The 14,362-nt window shown below is 44.0% G+C and overlaps 1 protein-coding gene across 3 annotated transcripts in view; it reads right to left on the bottom strand.

The window, feature by feature from the left end:
• Positions 1 to 38: 38 nt before the first annotated feature.
• LOC121539331 (heat shock 70 kDa protein 4L) overlaps positions 39 to 14,362 on the bottom strand; it is a 28,784-nt gene continuing 14,460 nt past the window's right edge. For all 3 annotated transcript variants that reach the window (XM_041847739.1, XM_041847740.1, XM_041847741.1), the window contains 8 exons: positions 10,373 to 10,569; positions 7,937 to 8,011; positions 7,697 to 7,840; positions 6,957 to 7,082; positions 6,719 to 6,826; positions 6,403 to 6,522; positions 1,201 to 1,362; positions 39 to 1,080 (listed from right to left, as the gene is read on the bottom strand). In XM_041847739.1, coding sequence (XP_041703673.1) covers positions 916 to 1,080; positions 1,201 to 1,362; positions 6,403 to 6,522; positions 6,719 to 6,826; positions 6,957 to 7,082; positions 7,697 to 7,840; positions 7,937 to 8,011; positions 10,373 to 10,569 — 1,097 coding nt within the window. In that variant the 3' untranslated portion in view covers positions 39 to 915. The remainder of the gene's footprint in view (positions 1,081 to 1,200; positions 1,363 to 6,402; positions 6,523 to 6,718; positions 6,827 to 6,956; positions 7,083 to 7,696; positions 7,841 to 7,936; positions 8,012 to 10,372; positions 10,570 to 14,362) is intronic.

Genomic DNA, 14,362 nt, shown 5'->3' with positions numbered 1-14,362 from the left:
CATAATAGACCTTCAATAAGATGAAGATAATTTGAATACACTTTTTTAGCACTTTAGTCAAATGCATTTAGATCAAGAATGACATAGTACAATGTTTATCTTAAAGACAAATAATGCATTTACATTTACATTTTAGTCATTTAGCAGACGCTCTTATATAGAGCGAATTACAGTAGTGAGTGCATACATTTATTTATTTATACATTTATTACTTGCCGTCTACACATCTTATGACTGAAAATATGGAAATGCATGAAAACAAGTAAAGAAATAGGCATCCAGTCCATTGCTCTTCTCTCTTTGCTAACAACACTAGGAATGTATCCTCTATATACACAACTATAGGCACTGGCCAGTTTAAATTACTAAAATAATATTTACAGAATCTAGGCATACAGACATCCTTTCAAGTTCATATATTAAATACAAATATATATAATATGTATTATTGCATACATATTTTACTAATAGTTTAATCAGCCATAGCGATTGTTCAGACAGTAATTCTACTTATGTTCCACTACAAGGTTATGTGCAATAAGAGTCACCTTAGAGATCTGATGCTTATGGGACTTTTGAAATGCAAACACGTAAGGTATAAAAACTGTTTTTGGGAGAGCCAGCATTGTTTTCATCTATATCTAATCTTACAGTTAATGACTATATAAGGTATTGTCTAACCTCTGAGGGAGGAGCACACCATTGTAACATACAAGGGAAAGTCAAAAAATATCAAAAGGAAAACAATCTAACAGGGGGACTCTGAATACAAATGCACAAAACAGCCCATTGAGTGGTGGTGGACATGGAAAAATGGTCCCAGATATACTATGTACTGTATGTTTGGGTAGACCTTGTCTAAATGGTCTGATGGGAGCTAGAGTGCTGGTAGCAGAGCTTGTTTGGCAGAGGGACTCAGTCAATCTCCATCTCTCCTGAAGGAGGCTTTGTCTGGTTGCTACCGTTTGCCGCGCCACTCCCGCCGTTATGAGCCCCATTGCTCTTGTCATTCTCCTCTGACACATGCTCTGCTTTGGGATTCGGCCGGTTGACCACTGGGTTGCATACTTCATCCAGTTCCTAAAGTATAGGTATATGTGGAAGATAGGAGGATGCAGTATTATTAAAATAATCAGTACCTGGTGACGATGGGCCAATAGCATGTCATATGATTGAATCATTCACACTTATCACACACACCTGTATTTTGGAAATTATGTCTGCTACTTTCACGACTGGGTCCTGGGCGATGGTGAGTTGGCTCTGGGCATTCATCTTGCTGTTCATCCAGCCCATGCTTTCATTTAAACACTTCTCCACGTTGCTAATCTCCTCAGCATTCAGATGCTGGTAACGCTCATCCTGAGTGTAGATAGGAAACAAAACAATTAGAGATGGCACACCTCTATCTCATTAAGTGAATCACCTCATCTATGCCCTCACAAATCAAATAAAATCAAATGTTATTTGTCACATTTGCCGAATACAACAGGTGTAGACCTTACAGTGAAATGCTTACTTACAAGTCCTTAACCAGCAATGCAGTTTTAAGAAAAATAAGGGTTAAGTAAAAAATTGATTTAAAGAAATTATATGCAAATAAACGGGTAACCATTTGATTAGCTGTTCAGGAGTCTTATGGCTTGGGGGAAAAAGCTGTTAAGAAGCCTTTTGGACCTAGACTTGGCGCTCCGGTACCGCTTGGCTTGCAGTAGCAGAGAGAACAGTCAATGACTAGGGTGGCTGGAGTCTTTGACAATTTTTAGGGCCTTCCTCTGACACCGCCTGGTATAGAGGTCCTGGATGTCAGGAAGCTTGGCCCCAGTGATGTACTGGGCCGTACGCACTACCCTCTGTAGTGCCTTGCGGTCGGAGGCCGAGCAGTTGCCATACCAGGCAGTGATGCAACCAGTCAGGATGCTCTCGATGGTGTAGCTGTAGAACTTTTATGAGGATCTGAGGACCCATGCCAAATCTTTTCAGTCTCCTGAGGGGGAATAGGCTTTGTCATGCCCTCTTCACGACTGTCTTGGTGTGTTTGGACCATGATAGTTTGTTAGTGATGTGGACACCAAGGAACTTAAAGCCCTCAACCTGCTCCACTACAGCCCCGTCGATGAGAATGGGGGCATGCTCGGTCCTCTTCTTTTTCCTGTAGTCCACAATCATCACCTTTGTCTTGATCACGTTGAGGGAGAGGTTGTTATCCTGGCACCACACGGCCAGGTCTCTGACCTCCACCCTATAGGCTGTCTCATCATTGTCGGTGATCAGGCCTACCACTGTTGTGTCGTCTGCAAACTTTTAATGATGGTGTTGGAGTCGTGCCTGGCCATGCAGTCATGGGTGAACAGGGAGTACAGGAGGGGACTGAGCACGCACCCCTGAGGGGCCACCGTGTTGAGGATCAGCATGGCAGATGTGTTGTTACCTACCCTTACCACCTGGGGGCGGCCCATCAGGAAGTCCAGGATCCAGTTGCAGAGTGAGGTGTTTAGTCCCAGGGTCCTTGGCTTAGTGATGAGCATTGAGGGCACTATGGTGTTGAACGCTGAGCTGTAGTCAATGAATAGCATTCTCACGTAGGTGTCCCTTTTGTCCAGGTGGGAAAGGGCAGTGTGGAGTGCAAATAGAAATTGCATCATTTGTGGATCTGTTGGGGCGGTATGCAAATTGTTGTGGGTCTAGGGTTTCTGGGATAATGGTGTTGATGTGAGCCATGACCAGTTTTTAAAGCACTTCATGGCTACAGACGTGAGCGCTACGGGTCGGTAGTCATTTAGGCAGGTTACCTTAGTGTTCTTGGGCACAGGGACTATGGTGGTCTGCTTGAAACATGTTGGTATTACAGTTAGGGACAGGTTGAAGACAACTGCTAGTTGGTCAGCGCATGCTCGGAGTACACGTCCTGGTAATCCGTCTTGCCCTGCGGCCTTGTGAATGTTGACCTGTTTAAAGGGCTTACTCACATCGGCTAAGGAGAGCGTGATCACACAGTCGTCTGGAACAGCTGATGCGCTCATACATGCTTCAGTGTTGCTTGCCTCGAAGCGAGCATAGAAGTAATTTAGCTCTTCTGGTAGGCTCGTGTCACTGGGCACCTCGCGGCTGTGCTTCCCTTTGTAGTCTGTAATAGTTTGCAAGCCATGCCATATCCGACGAGCGTCGGAGCCGGTGTAGTGCGATTCAATCTTAGTCCTGTATTGACGCTTTGCCTGTTTGATGGTTCGTCGGAGGGCATAGCGGGATTTCTTATAAGCGTCCGGGTTAGAGTCCCGCTCCTTGAAAGCAGCAGCTCTACCCTTTAGCTCAGTGTGGATGTTGCCTGTAATCCATGCCTTCTGGTTGGGGTATGTACGTACAGTCACTGTGGGGACGACGTCATCGATGCACTTATTGATGAAGCCATTGAATGATGTGGTGTACTCCTCAATGCCATCGGAAGAATCCCGGAACATATTCCAGTCTGTGCTAGCAAACAGTCCTGTAGCTTAGCATCTGCGTCACCTGACCACTTCTTTATTGACCGAGTGACTGGTGCTTCCTGCTTTAGTTTTTGTTTGTAAGCAGGAATCAGGAGGATAGAGTTATGGTCAGATTTGCCAAATGGAGGGCGAGGGAGAGCTTTGTACACATCTCTGTGTGTGGAGTAAAGGTGGTCTAGAGTTTATTTTCCTCTGTTTGCACATTTAACATGCTGGTAGAAATGAGGTAAAACGGATTTAAGTTTCCCTGCATGAAAGTCCCCAGCCACTAGGAGCCCCGCCTCTGGACAAACAAATCAATTAATAAAAATGTCACAGATGGTTTATTACATACATCCTGGGTTAAACCCAGAGACAGATTAAGTCACAATAGTGTCACAACTGCTCATAAAATTACTATGACAATGACCTAACCAGCTTTGAAAAGTGTGTACAGGCCCCAGAGGAGTGTCCTGAATATGGAAAAGGAAAGTAACTAGCACAATCCCAACAGAGCAGTGGTGTGGTAGTTCACAGAGAAATAGAGGCATTGTAAATGGGCTCAGCATAATTTCATTGCATCTCACACTGAGCTTTAATTTTTTGTAAAAAAAAAAAATCCACCTTTATTTAACCAGGTAAGCCAGTTGAGAACAAGTTCTCATTTACAACTGCGACCTGGCCAAGATAAAGCTAAGCAGTGCGATAAAAACAACAACAGAGTTACATATGGAATAAACAAAACGTACAGTCAATAACACAATAGAAAATCTATATACAGTGTGTGCAAATGTAGTAAGTTAAGGCAATAAATAGGCCATAGTGCAAAATAATTACAATTTAGTATTAACACTGGAGTGATAGATGTGCAGAAGATGATGTGCAAATAGAGATACTGGGGTGCAAATTAGCAAAATAAATAACAATATGGGGATGAGGTAGTTGGGTGGGCTAATTACAGATGGGCTGTGTACAGGTGCAGTGATCGGTAAGCTGCTCTGACAACTGATGCTTAAAGTTAGTGAGGGAGATAAGAGTCTCCAGCTTCAGAGATTTTTGCAGTTCGTTCCAGTCATTGGCAGCAGAGAACTGGAAGGAATGGCGGCCAAAGGAGGTGTTGGCTTTGGGGATGACCAGTGAGATATACCCGCTGGAGCGCATACTACGGGTGAGTTTTGCTATGGTGACCAATGAGCTAAGATAAGGCGGGGATTTGCCTAGCAGTGACTTATAGATGACCTGGAGCCAGTGGGTTTGGCGTCAAATATGTAGTGAGGGCCAGCCAACGAGAGCGTACATGTCACAATGGTGGGTAGTATATGGGGCTTTGGTGAAAAAACGGATGGCACTGTGATAAGACTACATCCAATTTGCTGAGTAGAGTGTTGGAGGCTATTTTGTAAATGACATTGCCGAAGTCAAGGATTGGTAGGATAGTCAGTTTTACAAGGGCATGTTCGGCAGCATGAGTGAAGGAGGCTTTGTTGCGAAATAGGAAGCCGATTCTAGATTTAACTTTGGATTGGAGATGCTTAATGTGAGTCTGGAAGGAGAGTTTACGGTCTAACCAGACACCTAGCTATTTGTAGTTGTTCACATATTCTAAGTCAGACCCGCCGAGAGTAGTGATTCTAGTCGGGCGGTCGGGTGCAAGCAGTGTTCGACTGAAGAGCATGCATTTAGTTTTACTAGCGTTTAAGAGCAGTTGGAGGCTACTGAAGGAGTGTTGTATGGCATTGAAGCTCGTTTGGAGGTTTGTTAACACAGTGTCCAATGAAGGGCCAGATGTATACAAAATGGTGTCGTCTGCGTAGAGGTGGATCTGAGAGTCACCAGCAGCAAGAGCGACATCATTGATATACACAGAGAATAGAGTCGGCCCGAGAATTGAACCCTGTGGCACCTCCATAGAGACTGCCAGAGGTCCAGACAACTGGCCCTCCGATTTAAAGGCGATGCATGGTCAATCTGACGTCTGCATTGGCTGTGCAGCATTTACAGTGATATGGCCTCTGCAGAAGTCAGGGCATTCATACTTCTTGCACTTCGCCAAGCAGCGCAGAGCTGTTGTCAAGGAAGTGAGTTTGTGTTTATACAGGACCTCCCGCCCTCACCTACCGTCAACTAATCATGTCAATGCGGAGCTATATGGAGCCCTCCGCATTGCAAAGAAAATTGAGAGGTGCATGGCAATGCGGTACGGAGCTGAATTTGGCCTCTGCATGCCTCCGGAGGCTCCACAATTGCGTCACACCAACCATACGGCGCCTCTGACCACATTTTCGGATCAAGCATAAATTGGCTCTTAGTGTCTCATCACTCCACAGAAACCATGTTCCCACTGAGGGTTAAATGTTTTTAAAGTGGGAGGGAACAAGCACGCAAGAGCATGATAATGAGGGGGTTCGATTAATCCCGCCAGGGCACCAGGGTAGATGTGTTATGCACCGGCTGAAAGTTCATTGCCTTCGATTTGGAACCGGGCTGCCTCCTGGGCGCGAGCCAGGTGCCCCGCTCTGTCCGACGGCGAAGTCGGCTTAAAAAAAAGGTGATGTAATTAAGCACGTGCAGTAATTAATAGGATTCTTTGTTTTCCCATGCAAAAGTGATTGCTTTTGATAAAAACGGTTTATCTGCTTCCCAATGAAAACTAATTTGAAAATGCAAACATTTATTTAATGGAAAAGAGATTTATGGAAGTTGCACCATGCTGCCTTGTTGACAACATGACCAAGCAGCGCAGATTACTGTTCGATTTGAGAAGGGCACACCTCCCTCCCCACTTTCGCCCGATTAGGGGCCATTGCCCAGTTCAACCCGGACTGCGTAAAATAACTCCCTCAATGCCTTTTCTGACAGTAGTACAATCGAAAAAACTAAGTGACGCTCAAGGATGAAAGGATGCTGAACTATAACATAAAAATATTCCAGTTTTTACCTTCTGTTTATAAAGCTCCACAGCCTTCATATAGAGTTGGATCTTCTTGCCAATCTCTTCAAATGCCCTCGGCCTGTCTTCCTGCTCCCTGTGCCTGTCATGAATGGGCTGGCCAAACCTCTGGAAAAGGACATCAGTCAAATAAATCACTCAAATCAAGTCACATTCCTAAACCTTCAGGCTGTTCACCTAAATGCCCCAAATACATTTGTTTATTATTCATGTTTCTTTCTCCTGATTTCAGAATTGCCATAATAGCAGACTGGTGCAGGCAGACGCTGGATATAGAAATCCTTTATGCTAAATAAACACTAACCTTGAGATCTTCCAGCTTGTCCACATAGACCTGTTTGGCTTGGTCCTCTCCCTCCTCATAAAGCCAGTTCTCTGTGTCCTCGAGCATCAGCGTCAGACGATTACTGTCCTTTTTGAAAGGTGAGAAAGGCCAAAACAGGTATCAGCAAACACATTCTGTATTGCATAGTCTTATTCTTTGTTCAATGTGGCAGTATTTATTTCATAGTTAAAAGGAATCTGTTCATCTAGGTTCTTACCTCCTCAGTGGTGTACTTCTCATAGATGCCACACAGTTTGTCCCGCAGGTCGTACACATACTCCTCCACAGCATTCTTAGCATCATTCCTCTCTTTTTCCAGCTTGTCCTGGATGATCATCTGGCCCTGAGGGACACAGAGAGAAAGAGAGGGAGAGACAGAGTGAGACATGTAACAGAGTTAAGAACATGCCGTAAGCTCACACCACAGCTAGCTTGAAATGTCGCCAATGGAGCTATCCAATTGGTACCTTTTGTATAGCTCAAACGGTTGGTACGTTTTCAAGGAGGGCTGTCACGTGTGTTGCGGAGCAGAGGATCACTGGTTCGAGCCCGGTATGGGGAAAGGGACAGTGGAGGAAGCTAAACTGTTAGCAGCACACTGACGTCGGCTACACTGAGAGCCAAAATCAGCCTTCCGCCTCCTCTAATACCCACTCCCAGGCGGCTCAATGGAAGCCAGACCCACAGAAATATAGGCCACATGAGCTACATCATCTGCCAGTTTTGTAGAAGTGTACAACATAGGTCAAACATGAATGAGACAACTAATGCAGAAATTGCCTTTACAGTTCCAAAGCTGCAGATAATTAACCTTCCTACAGAAACCCTTACTACTCATGTTTTATGTCTTTGAACTAAACAAGGCAGGTAAGTTTTACTTTACAGTAAGTATTTTCTCTTGGTTCGATGAGAATATGACTCAGCTGCTGGGGAGTCGGGGCCTTTAGAGTGACTCACCTCATACTCCACAAACTCATTGAGGACCCCCCTGTCCAGCTGTCTGATGGTGTTGGCCAGGATGGGAAGGTCAGTGCTTTTCACTTTTACTTTAGGCTTGCTTCCCCCTGATGCTGGGTCCTGCTTCTCCCCAGGGACTCCGTCCTTTGTTGGGGAAAAAACCATTATATTGGTTCTCAGTGTTTCACAAGACATAAAAGTTTAAATGTAATTATAGTTCCTTATGATTCACATGCTCACCTTACTGCCGGAGCTGGCATCCTCATTCTGCTGGTCCACCTGGCCTTGACCCTCCTGGTCCACCTGCATTTTAGTCTGAGACAGTAGGACACCATCACAACCACATCACCTAAATCTTACAATCAACGCTTGGCTGCTCTCATGCTCTACTTACAGTAGCTTTGACACCTTAGTAGTGTAATTAATTACGTTACACCTACGTCTATATAAACCAGCTTACTTCAAGCTGCACACCCCTCCTGTTAACCTAATCAAAATATATACTGTTCAAGGATGCCAATTAGAATGTTATAATCTGTATGAGTAACACATTAAAATACACTGAAATATTGATCATATCAAAGGAGTGGAGAATTATTTTTTTTGTAGCAGACACAGGTACAGCACAGCCTGTGAAGGATAGAGCTATGAAGATGTGGAAAGCATTTTCAACTTAATAGCTATTCCACTGGCTCCATGTATCCTCTTGCGTCACACACTGCCAAGCCCGGTTATACAAACACACACGTTCTCCCAGGCTCAATGTGATTAACCTTAATGAGACCAGTGCTCCACAGATGAGACCAGAATTGTATCACAGAGGGGGAAGTAGCGTATGAAAAAGGATTGGAGTGAGGGCTAATCACACATAGTGACCATAAAACCTCATATATAGTTAATACAGTTACAGTGGCTTGTGAAAGGATTCACCCCCTTGGCATTTTTCCTGTTTTGTTGCCTTACAACCTGGAATTAAAATTGATTTTTGGGGGGTTTGTATAATTTGATTTACACAACACGCCTACCACTTTGAAGATGCAAAATATTTTTTATTGTGAAACAAACAAGAAATAAGACAAAAAAACTGAAAACTTGAGCGTGCATAACTATTCACCCCTCCAAAGTCAATACATTGTAGAGCCACCTTTTGCAGCAATTACAGCTGCAAGTCTCTTGGGGTATGTCTCTATAAGTTTGGCACATCTAGCGACTGGGATTGTTGCCCATTTTTCAAGGCAAAACTGCTCCAGCTCCTTCAAGTTGGATGGGTTCCGCTGGTGTACAGCAATCTTTAAGTCATACCACAGATTCTCATTTGGATTGAGGTCTGGGCTTTGACTAGGCCATTCCAAGACATTTAAATGTTTCCCCTTAAACCACTCGAGTGTTGCTTTAGCAGTATGCTTAGGGTCATTGTCCTGCTGGAAGGTGAACCTCCGTCCCAGTCTCAAATCTCTGGAAGACTGAAACAGGTTTCCCTCAAGAATTTCCCTGTATTTAGCGCCATCCATCATTCCTTCAATTCTGACCAGTTTCCCAGTCCCTGCCGATGAAAAACATCCCCACAGTATGATGCTGCCACCACCATGCTTCACTGTGGGGATGGTGTCAAACATCAAACGTGTTTGCTTATTTTTTTCTTTAAGCAATGGCTTTTTTCTGGCCACTCTTCTGTAAAGCCCAGCTCTGTGGAGTGTATGGCTTAAAGTAGTCCTATGGACAGATACTCCAATCTCCGCTGTGGAGCTTTGCAGCTCCTTCAGGGTTATCTTTGGTCTCTTTGTTGCCTCTCTGATTAATGCCCTCCTTGCCTGGTCCGTGAATTTTGGTGGGTGGCCCTCTCTTGGCAGGTTTGTTGTGGTGCCATATTCTTTCCATTTTTTTATAATGGATTTAATGGTGCTCCGTGGGATGTTGAAAGTTTCTGATATTTTTTTTTATAACCCAACCTTGACCTGTACTTCTCCACAACTTTGTCCCTGATCTGTTTGGAGAGCTCCTTGGTCTTCATGGTGCCGCTTGCTTTGTGGTGCTCCTTGCTTACTGGTGTTGCAGACTCTGGGGCCTTTCAGAACAGGTGTATATATACTGAGATCATGTGACAGATCATGTGACACTTTATTTAACTAATTATGTGACTTCTGAAGGTAATTAGTTGCACCAGATCTTATTTAGGGACTCCATAGCAAAGGGGGTGAATACATATGCACGCACCACTTTTCCATTATTTATTTATTATAATTTTTTGAAACAAGTTATTTTTTTCATTTCACTTCACCAATTTGGACTATTTTGTGTATGTCCATTACATGAAATACAAATAAAAATCAATTTAAATTACAGGTTGTAATGCAACAAAATAGGAAAAATGCCAAGGGCGATGAATACTTTTGCAAGGCACTGTATATATGTCATCTTCAATGGGAGGAGAGGGGTGGAGCTTCAAGAGCCAGGAATAGAGAGAAAATGGGCTTCAGTAAAATTTACCACACAGGTATAGACATGAAGTCATATCAGTGCTCTAAGTCTTAGACATACAACATTCAAATGGGAAGATTAAACAATGGCTTCTTTGCCATGCGTTCTTAAATCTTAAAATAGGGTGAAGGGGCTGAAAAACGAACTTCACCAATGTGAAATTCAGGTGAATCTTCTCACTCCTTCTCTTTCTGTTACCTGGTCCTCTGGCCTTCCTTCATTCTGCACTGTAGGTTCCATGTCCATCTGAACATCATCTCCTTCACCCTTCTGCTTCTCGATCAGGGAGGCGCTGGAAACACTGAAGATGCCGTGCACGTTTACGCGCACTTTGACCTTCACTTTGGAGCTGTCTCCATCAGGCTGGGGCACCACATTCTGAACAGAAAAATGCCCTGAGAAAGCAAGAGAGAAGGAGGCAGGTGGAGAGGCATTCAAATGTCACACCTGATGGAGTCACATGAAATGACACAAACACACTGGAGAATTGACATGCCCATCAGAGACAGGGGAAGGAGGATGAGGTCTGATTAGTCATTGCACTTCTTCCAAACTGAAATCCCACCTGAGAGATCCCCTTATAATACACACACACTCTCTCACACACACACACAAACACACACACACACACACACACACACACACACACACACACACACACACACACAGCTCTGCTCTGTAAATACTCATGTGACTCATAGGGAAGCAGTGTTCCATGGGAGATTTAAGCCTGTCCTAATTACCAGCCAGGTGGGAGACCCCCACTATATGGTTTAAATGTTCATCATCAGGTAGGCCACCAAAAAACAATTGGGTGATCTGAAAAGTCATAGTCAATCGATCAATAATATAATAATACTTTTAGCAAAAATGTTTATTTTCAATTTACGATCTGTAGAAACAATGAGAATACAAAGGTTCAGAACTTTTGTAAAACATCACAGTACTGTTGAAAAATATATGGCAAATACAAATCCAATATAGATGGTGTTAAGAGATAGATGGGAGGTGTTGAATGGAGCTGAAGGATGGGACTAATAACAACAACTAATAACAACAAAATAACTAAAGTAAAGCATACTGTGTCCATAATAAGTATATAGGTTATAGGTTGAGAGCTTTTGTGAAAGAGCAGTTAGAAAAATATGGCATATAGAAGCAAACCAGATGGACATCATGAAAATGATCGGAGGAAGTTCAGGTGTAAAAACAAACAAAATACAATTGTATAATTTGACTGTGTCCATACATTTACATTTTACCATAAAATGTATATAGTATGTATGGACTGGAATTAGAGGCCTAAGCGTTGTTGTTCACTAGTTTACTCCAATTGGGGAAGGGGTGGTGGGGTTGGAAAGTAATGAAGGGAAATATAATTTTTAAAAGGATATGTGTGTGTGTATGGATGGATGTACAGTGGGGAGAACAAGTATTTGATACACTGCCGATTTTGCAGGTTTTCCTACTTCCAAAGCATGTAGAGGTCTGTAATTTTTATCATAGGTACACTTCAACTGTGAGAGACGGAATCTAAAACAAAAATCCAGAAAATCACATTGTATGATTTTTAAGTAATTAATTTGCATTTTATTGCATGACATAAGTATTTGATCACCTACCAACCAGTAAGAATACCGGCTCTCACAGACCTGTTAGTTTTTCTTTAAGAAGCCCTCCTGTTCTCCACTCATTACCTGTATTAACTGCACCTGTTTGAACTCGTTACCTGTATAAAAGACACCTGTCCACACACTCAATCAAACAGACTCCAACCTCTCCACAAAGGTCAAGACCAGAGAGCTGTGTAAGGACATCAGTGATATAATTGTAGACCTGCACAAGGCTGGGATGGGCTACAGGACAATAGGCAAGCAGCTTGGTGAGAAGGCAACAACTGTTGGCGCAATTATTAGAAAATGGAAGAAGTTCAAGATGACGGTCAATCAACCTCGGTCTGGGGCTCAATGCAAGATCTCACCCTGTGGGGCATCAATGATCATGAGGAAGGTGAGGGATCAGCCCAGAACTACACGGCAGGACCTGGTCAATGACCTGAAGAGAGCTGGGACCACAGTCTCAAAGAAAACCATTAGTAACACACTACGCCGTCATGGATTAAAATCCTGCAGCGCACGCAAGGTCCCCCTGCTCAAGCCAGCGCATGTCCAGGCCCGTCTGAAGTTTGCCAATGACCATCTGGATGATCCAGAGGAGGAATGGGAGAAGGTCATGTGGTCTGATGAGACAAAAATAGAGCTTTTTGGTCTAAACTCCACTCGCCGTGTTTGGAGGAAGAAGAAGGATGAGTACAACCCCAAGAACACCATCCCAACCGTGAAGCACCATCCCAACCATGAAGCATGGAGGTGGAAACATCATTCTTTGGGGATGCTTTTCTGCAAAGGGGACAGGACGACTGCACCGTATTGAGGGGAGGATGGATGGGGCCATGTATCGCGAGATCTTGGCCAACAACCTCCTTCCCTCAGTAAGAGCATTGAAGATGGGTCGTGGCTGGGTCTTCCAGCATGACAACGACCCGAAACACACAGCCAGGGCAACTAAGGAGTGGCTCCGTAAGAAGCATCTCAAGGTCCTGGAGTGGCCTAGCCAGTCTCCAGACCTGAACCCAATAGAAATCTTTGGAGGGAGCTGAAAGTCCGTATTGCCCAGCGACAGCCCCGAAACCTGAAGGATCTGGAGAAGGTCTGTATGGAGGAGTGGGCCAAAATCCCTGCTGCAGTGTGTGCAAACCTGGTCAAGACCTACAGTAAACGTATGATCTCTGTAATTGCAAACAAAGGTTTCTGTACCAAATATTAAGTTCTGCTTTTCTGACGTATCAAATACTTATGTCATGCAATAAAATGCACATTAATTACTTAAAAATCATACAATGTGCTTTTCTGGATTTTTGTTTTAGATTCCGTCTCTCACAGTTGAAGTGTACCTATGATAAAAATTACAGACCACTACATGCTTTGTAAGTAGGAAAACCTGCAAAATCGGCAGTGTATCAAATACTTGTTCTCCCCACTGTATGTGTGTGTATGTTTGTGTATGTATGTGTATATGTGTATGTGTATATATGTATGTATATATATATATATATAGATATATGTTCCAAGATGGCATAGCAGTGTGGTCGTGTTTTCTGTAGTGTCCTCATGTAAATAGCCTGTTTTTTGTTTTCTCAATCTCACTTTCCATCCTTTAACTAAATATACTTTCCTGCAACCCACCTCACCCAATGTGGAACGGATTCTATTATTTCTTCATACATTTTTATCCAGAACCTCTGGCTGAAACGTGGCCATGGCCTGCACTACCTACCAGCCAGCTCTAGCCTGGACAATTATCGGCCAGTCTGCACAGTCTGCACATCGCGGTATCGAGCCAGAGAATATCAGATTTTCTGCCGGAATCACTGAATCACTGGACCTTAACACCGGATCATCGCAACTAGCTAGCTGCAACCAAATGGCTGTTGTCGTTGTTGGCTAATCACCACTGTCCTGAAGCTAACCCCAGTTAGCCTTGAGCTAGCCTCGAGCCAGGCCCATCTCCCGGCTATCTACCTCTCTGTCAACCGGACGGGACCTCCTAGTGTTGACACGGAGCCCCGCTGATCCATCACCACTGGTCTGCCGATGTAATCATCTGATGTGGTTTTAACAGGCTTCCCGTTGCGACGACCACGAAGATCCATCTGCTAGCCCCGGCCCGCTAGCACACGCAATCAACAGCCGTGCCTCCAGCTCGCCTGTAGCGTAGCAGCCACTGAACTGCTCCCGGACTTACTTATTGCTGTTCACTGGACCTTATGATCACTCAGCTACACAGCTGATGCCTGCTGGACTGTTCCTTTATACGTTACCCCATCCTGTTGATCTGTTTAGCCTCAGCTCAAACTTTCGTTGCCATTACCAGCTGTTGTCTTAGCTCTCTCGAATAACACCTGTGACTGCTTTATGCCTATCTCCCATGTCAATATGCCTTGTCTATAGCTGTTTCGGTTATTTTGAACTGTACTTTTTCAATGTAGAGCCCCCAGTCCTGCTCAACCTGTCTCAGATAGATCCTTTGTCCCACCCCCCACACACACGGAGACCGGCTCAATCGATGCCTCCAGTGATGCTATCTCTTTCATCTTTACCCAACGCTTCCTGTTGTCTGGACCTCTGG

The sequence above is a fragment of the Coregonus clupeaformis genome, chromosome 25, assembly GCF_020615455.1.
Source record: "Coregonus clupeaformis isolate EN_2021a chromosome 25, ASM2061545v1, whole genome shotgun sequence".
Classification (NCBI taxonomy): Eukaryota; Metazoa; Chordata; class Actinopteri; order Salmoniformes; family Salmonidae; genus Coregonus; species Coregonus clupeaformis.
Note: the sequence above shows the minus strand (reverse complement) of the source record. Positions and strands in the feature narration are given on the sequence as shown.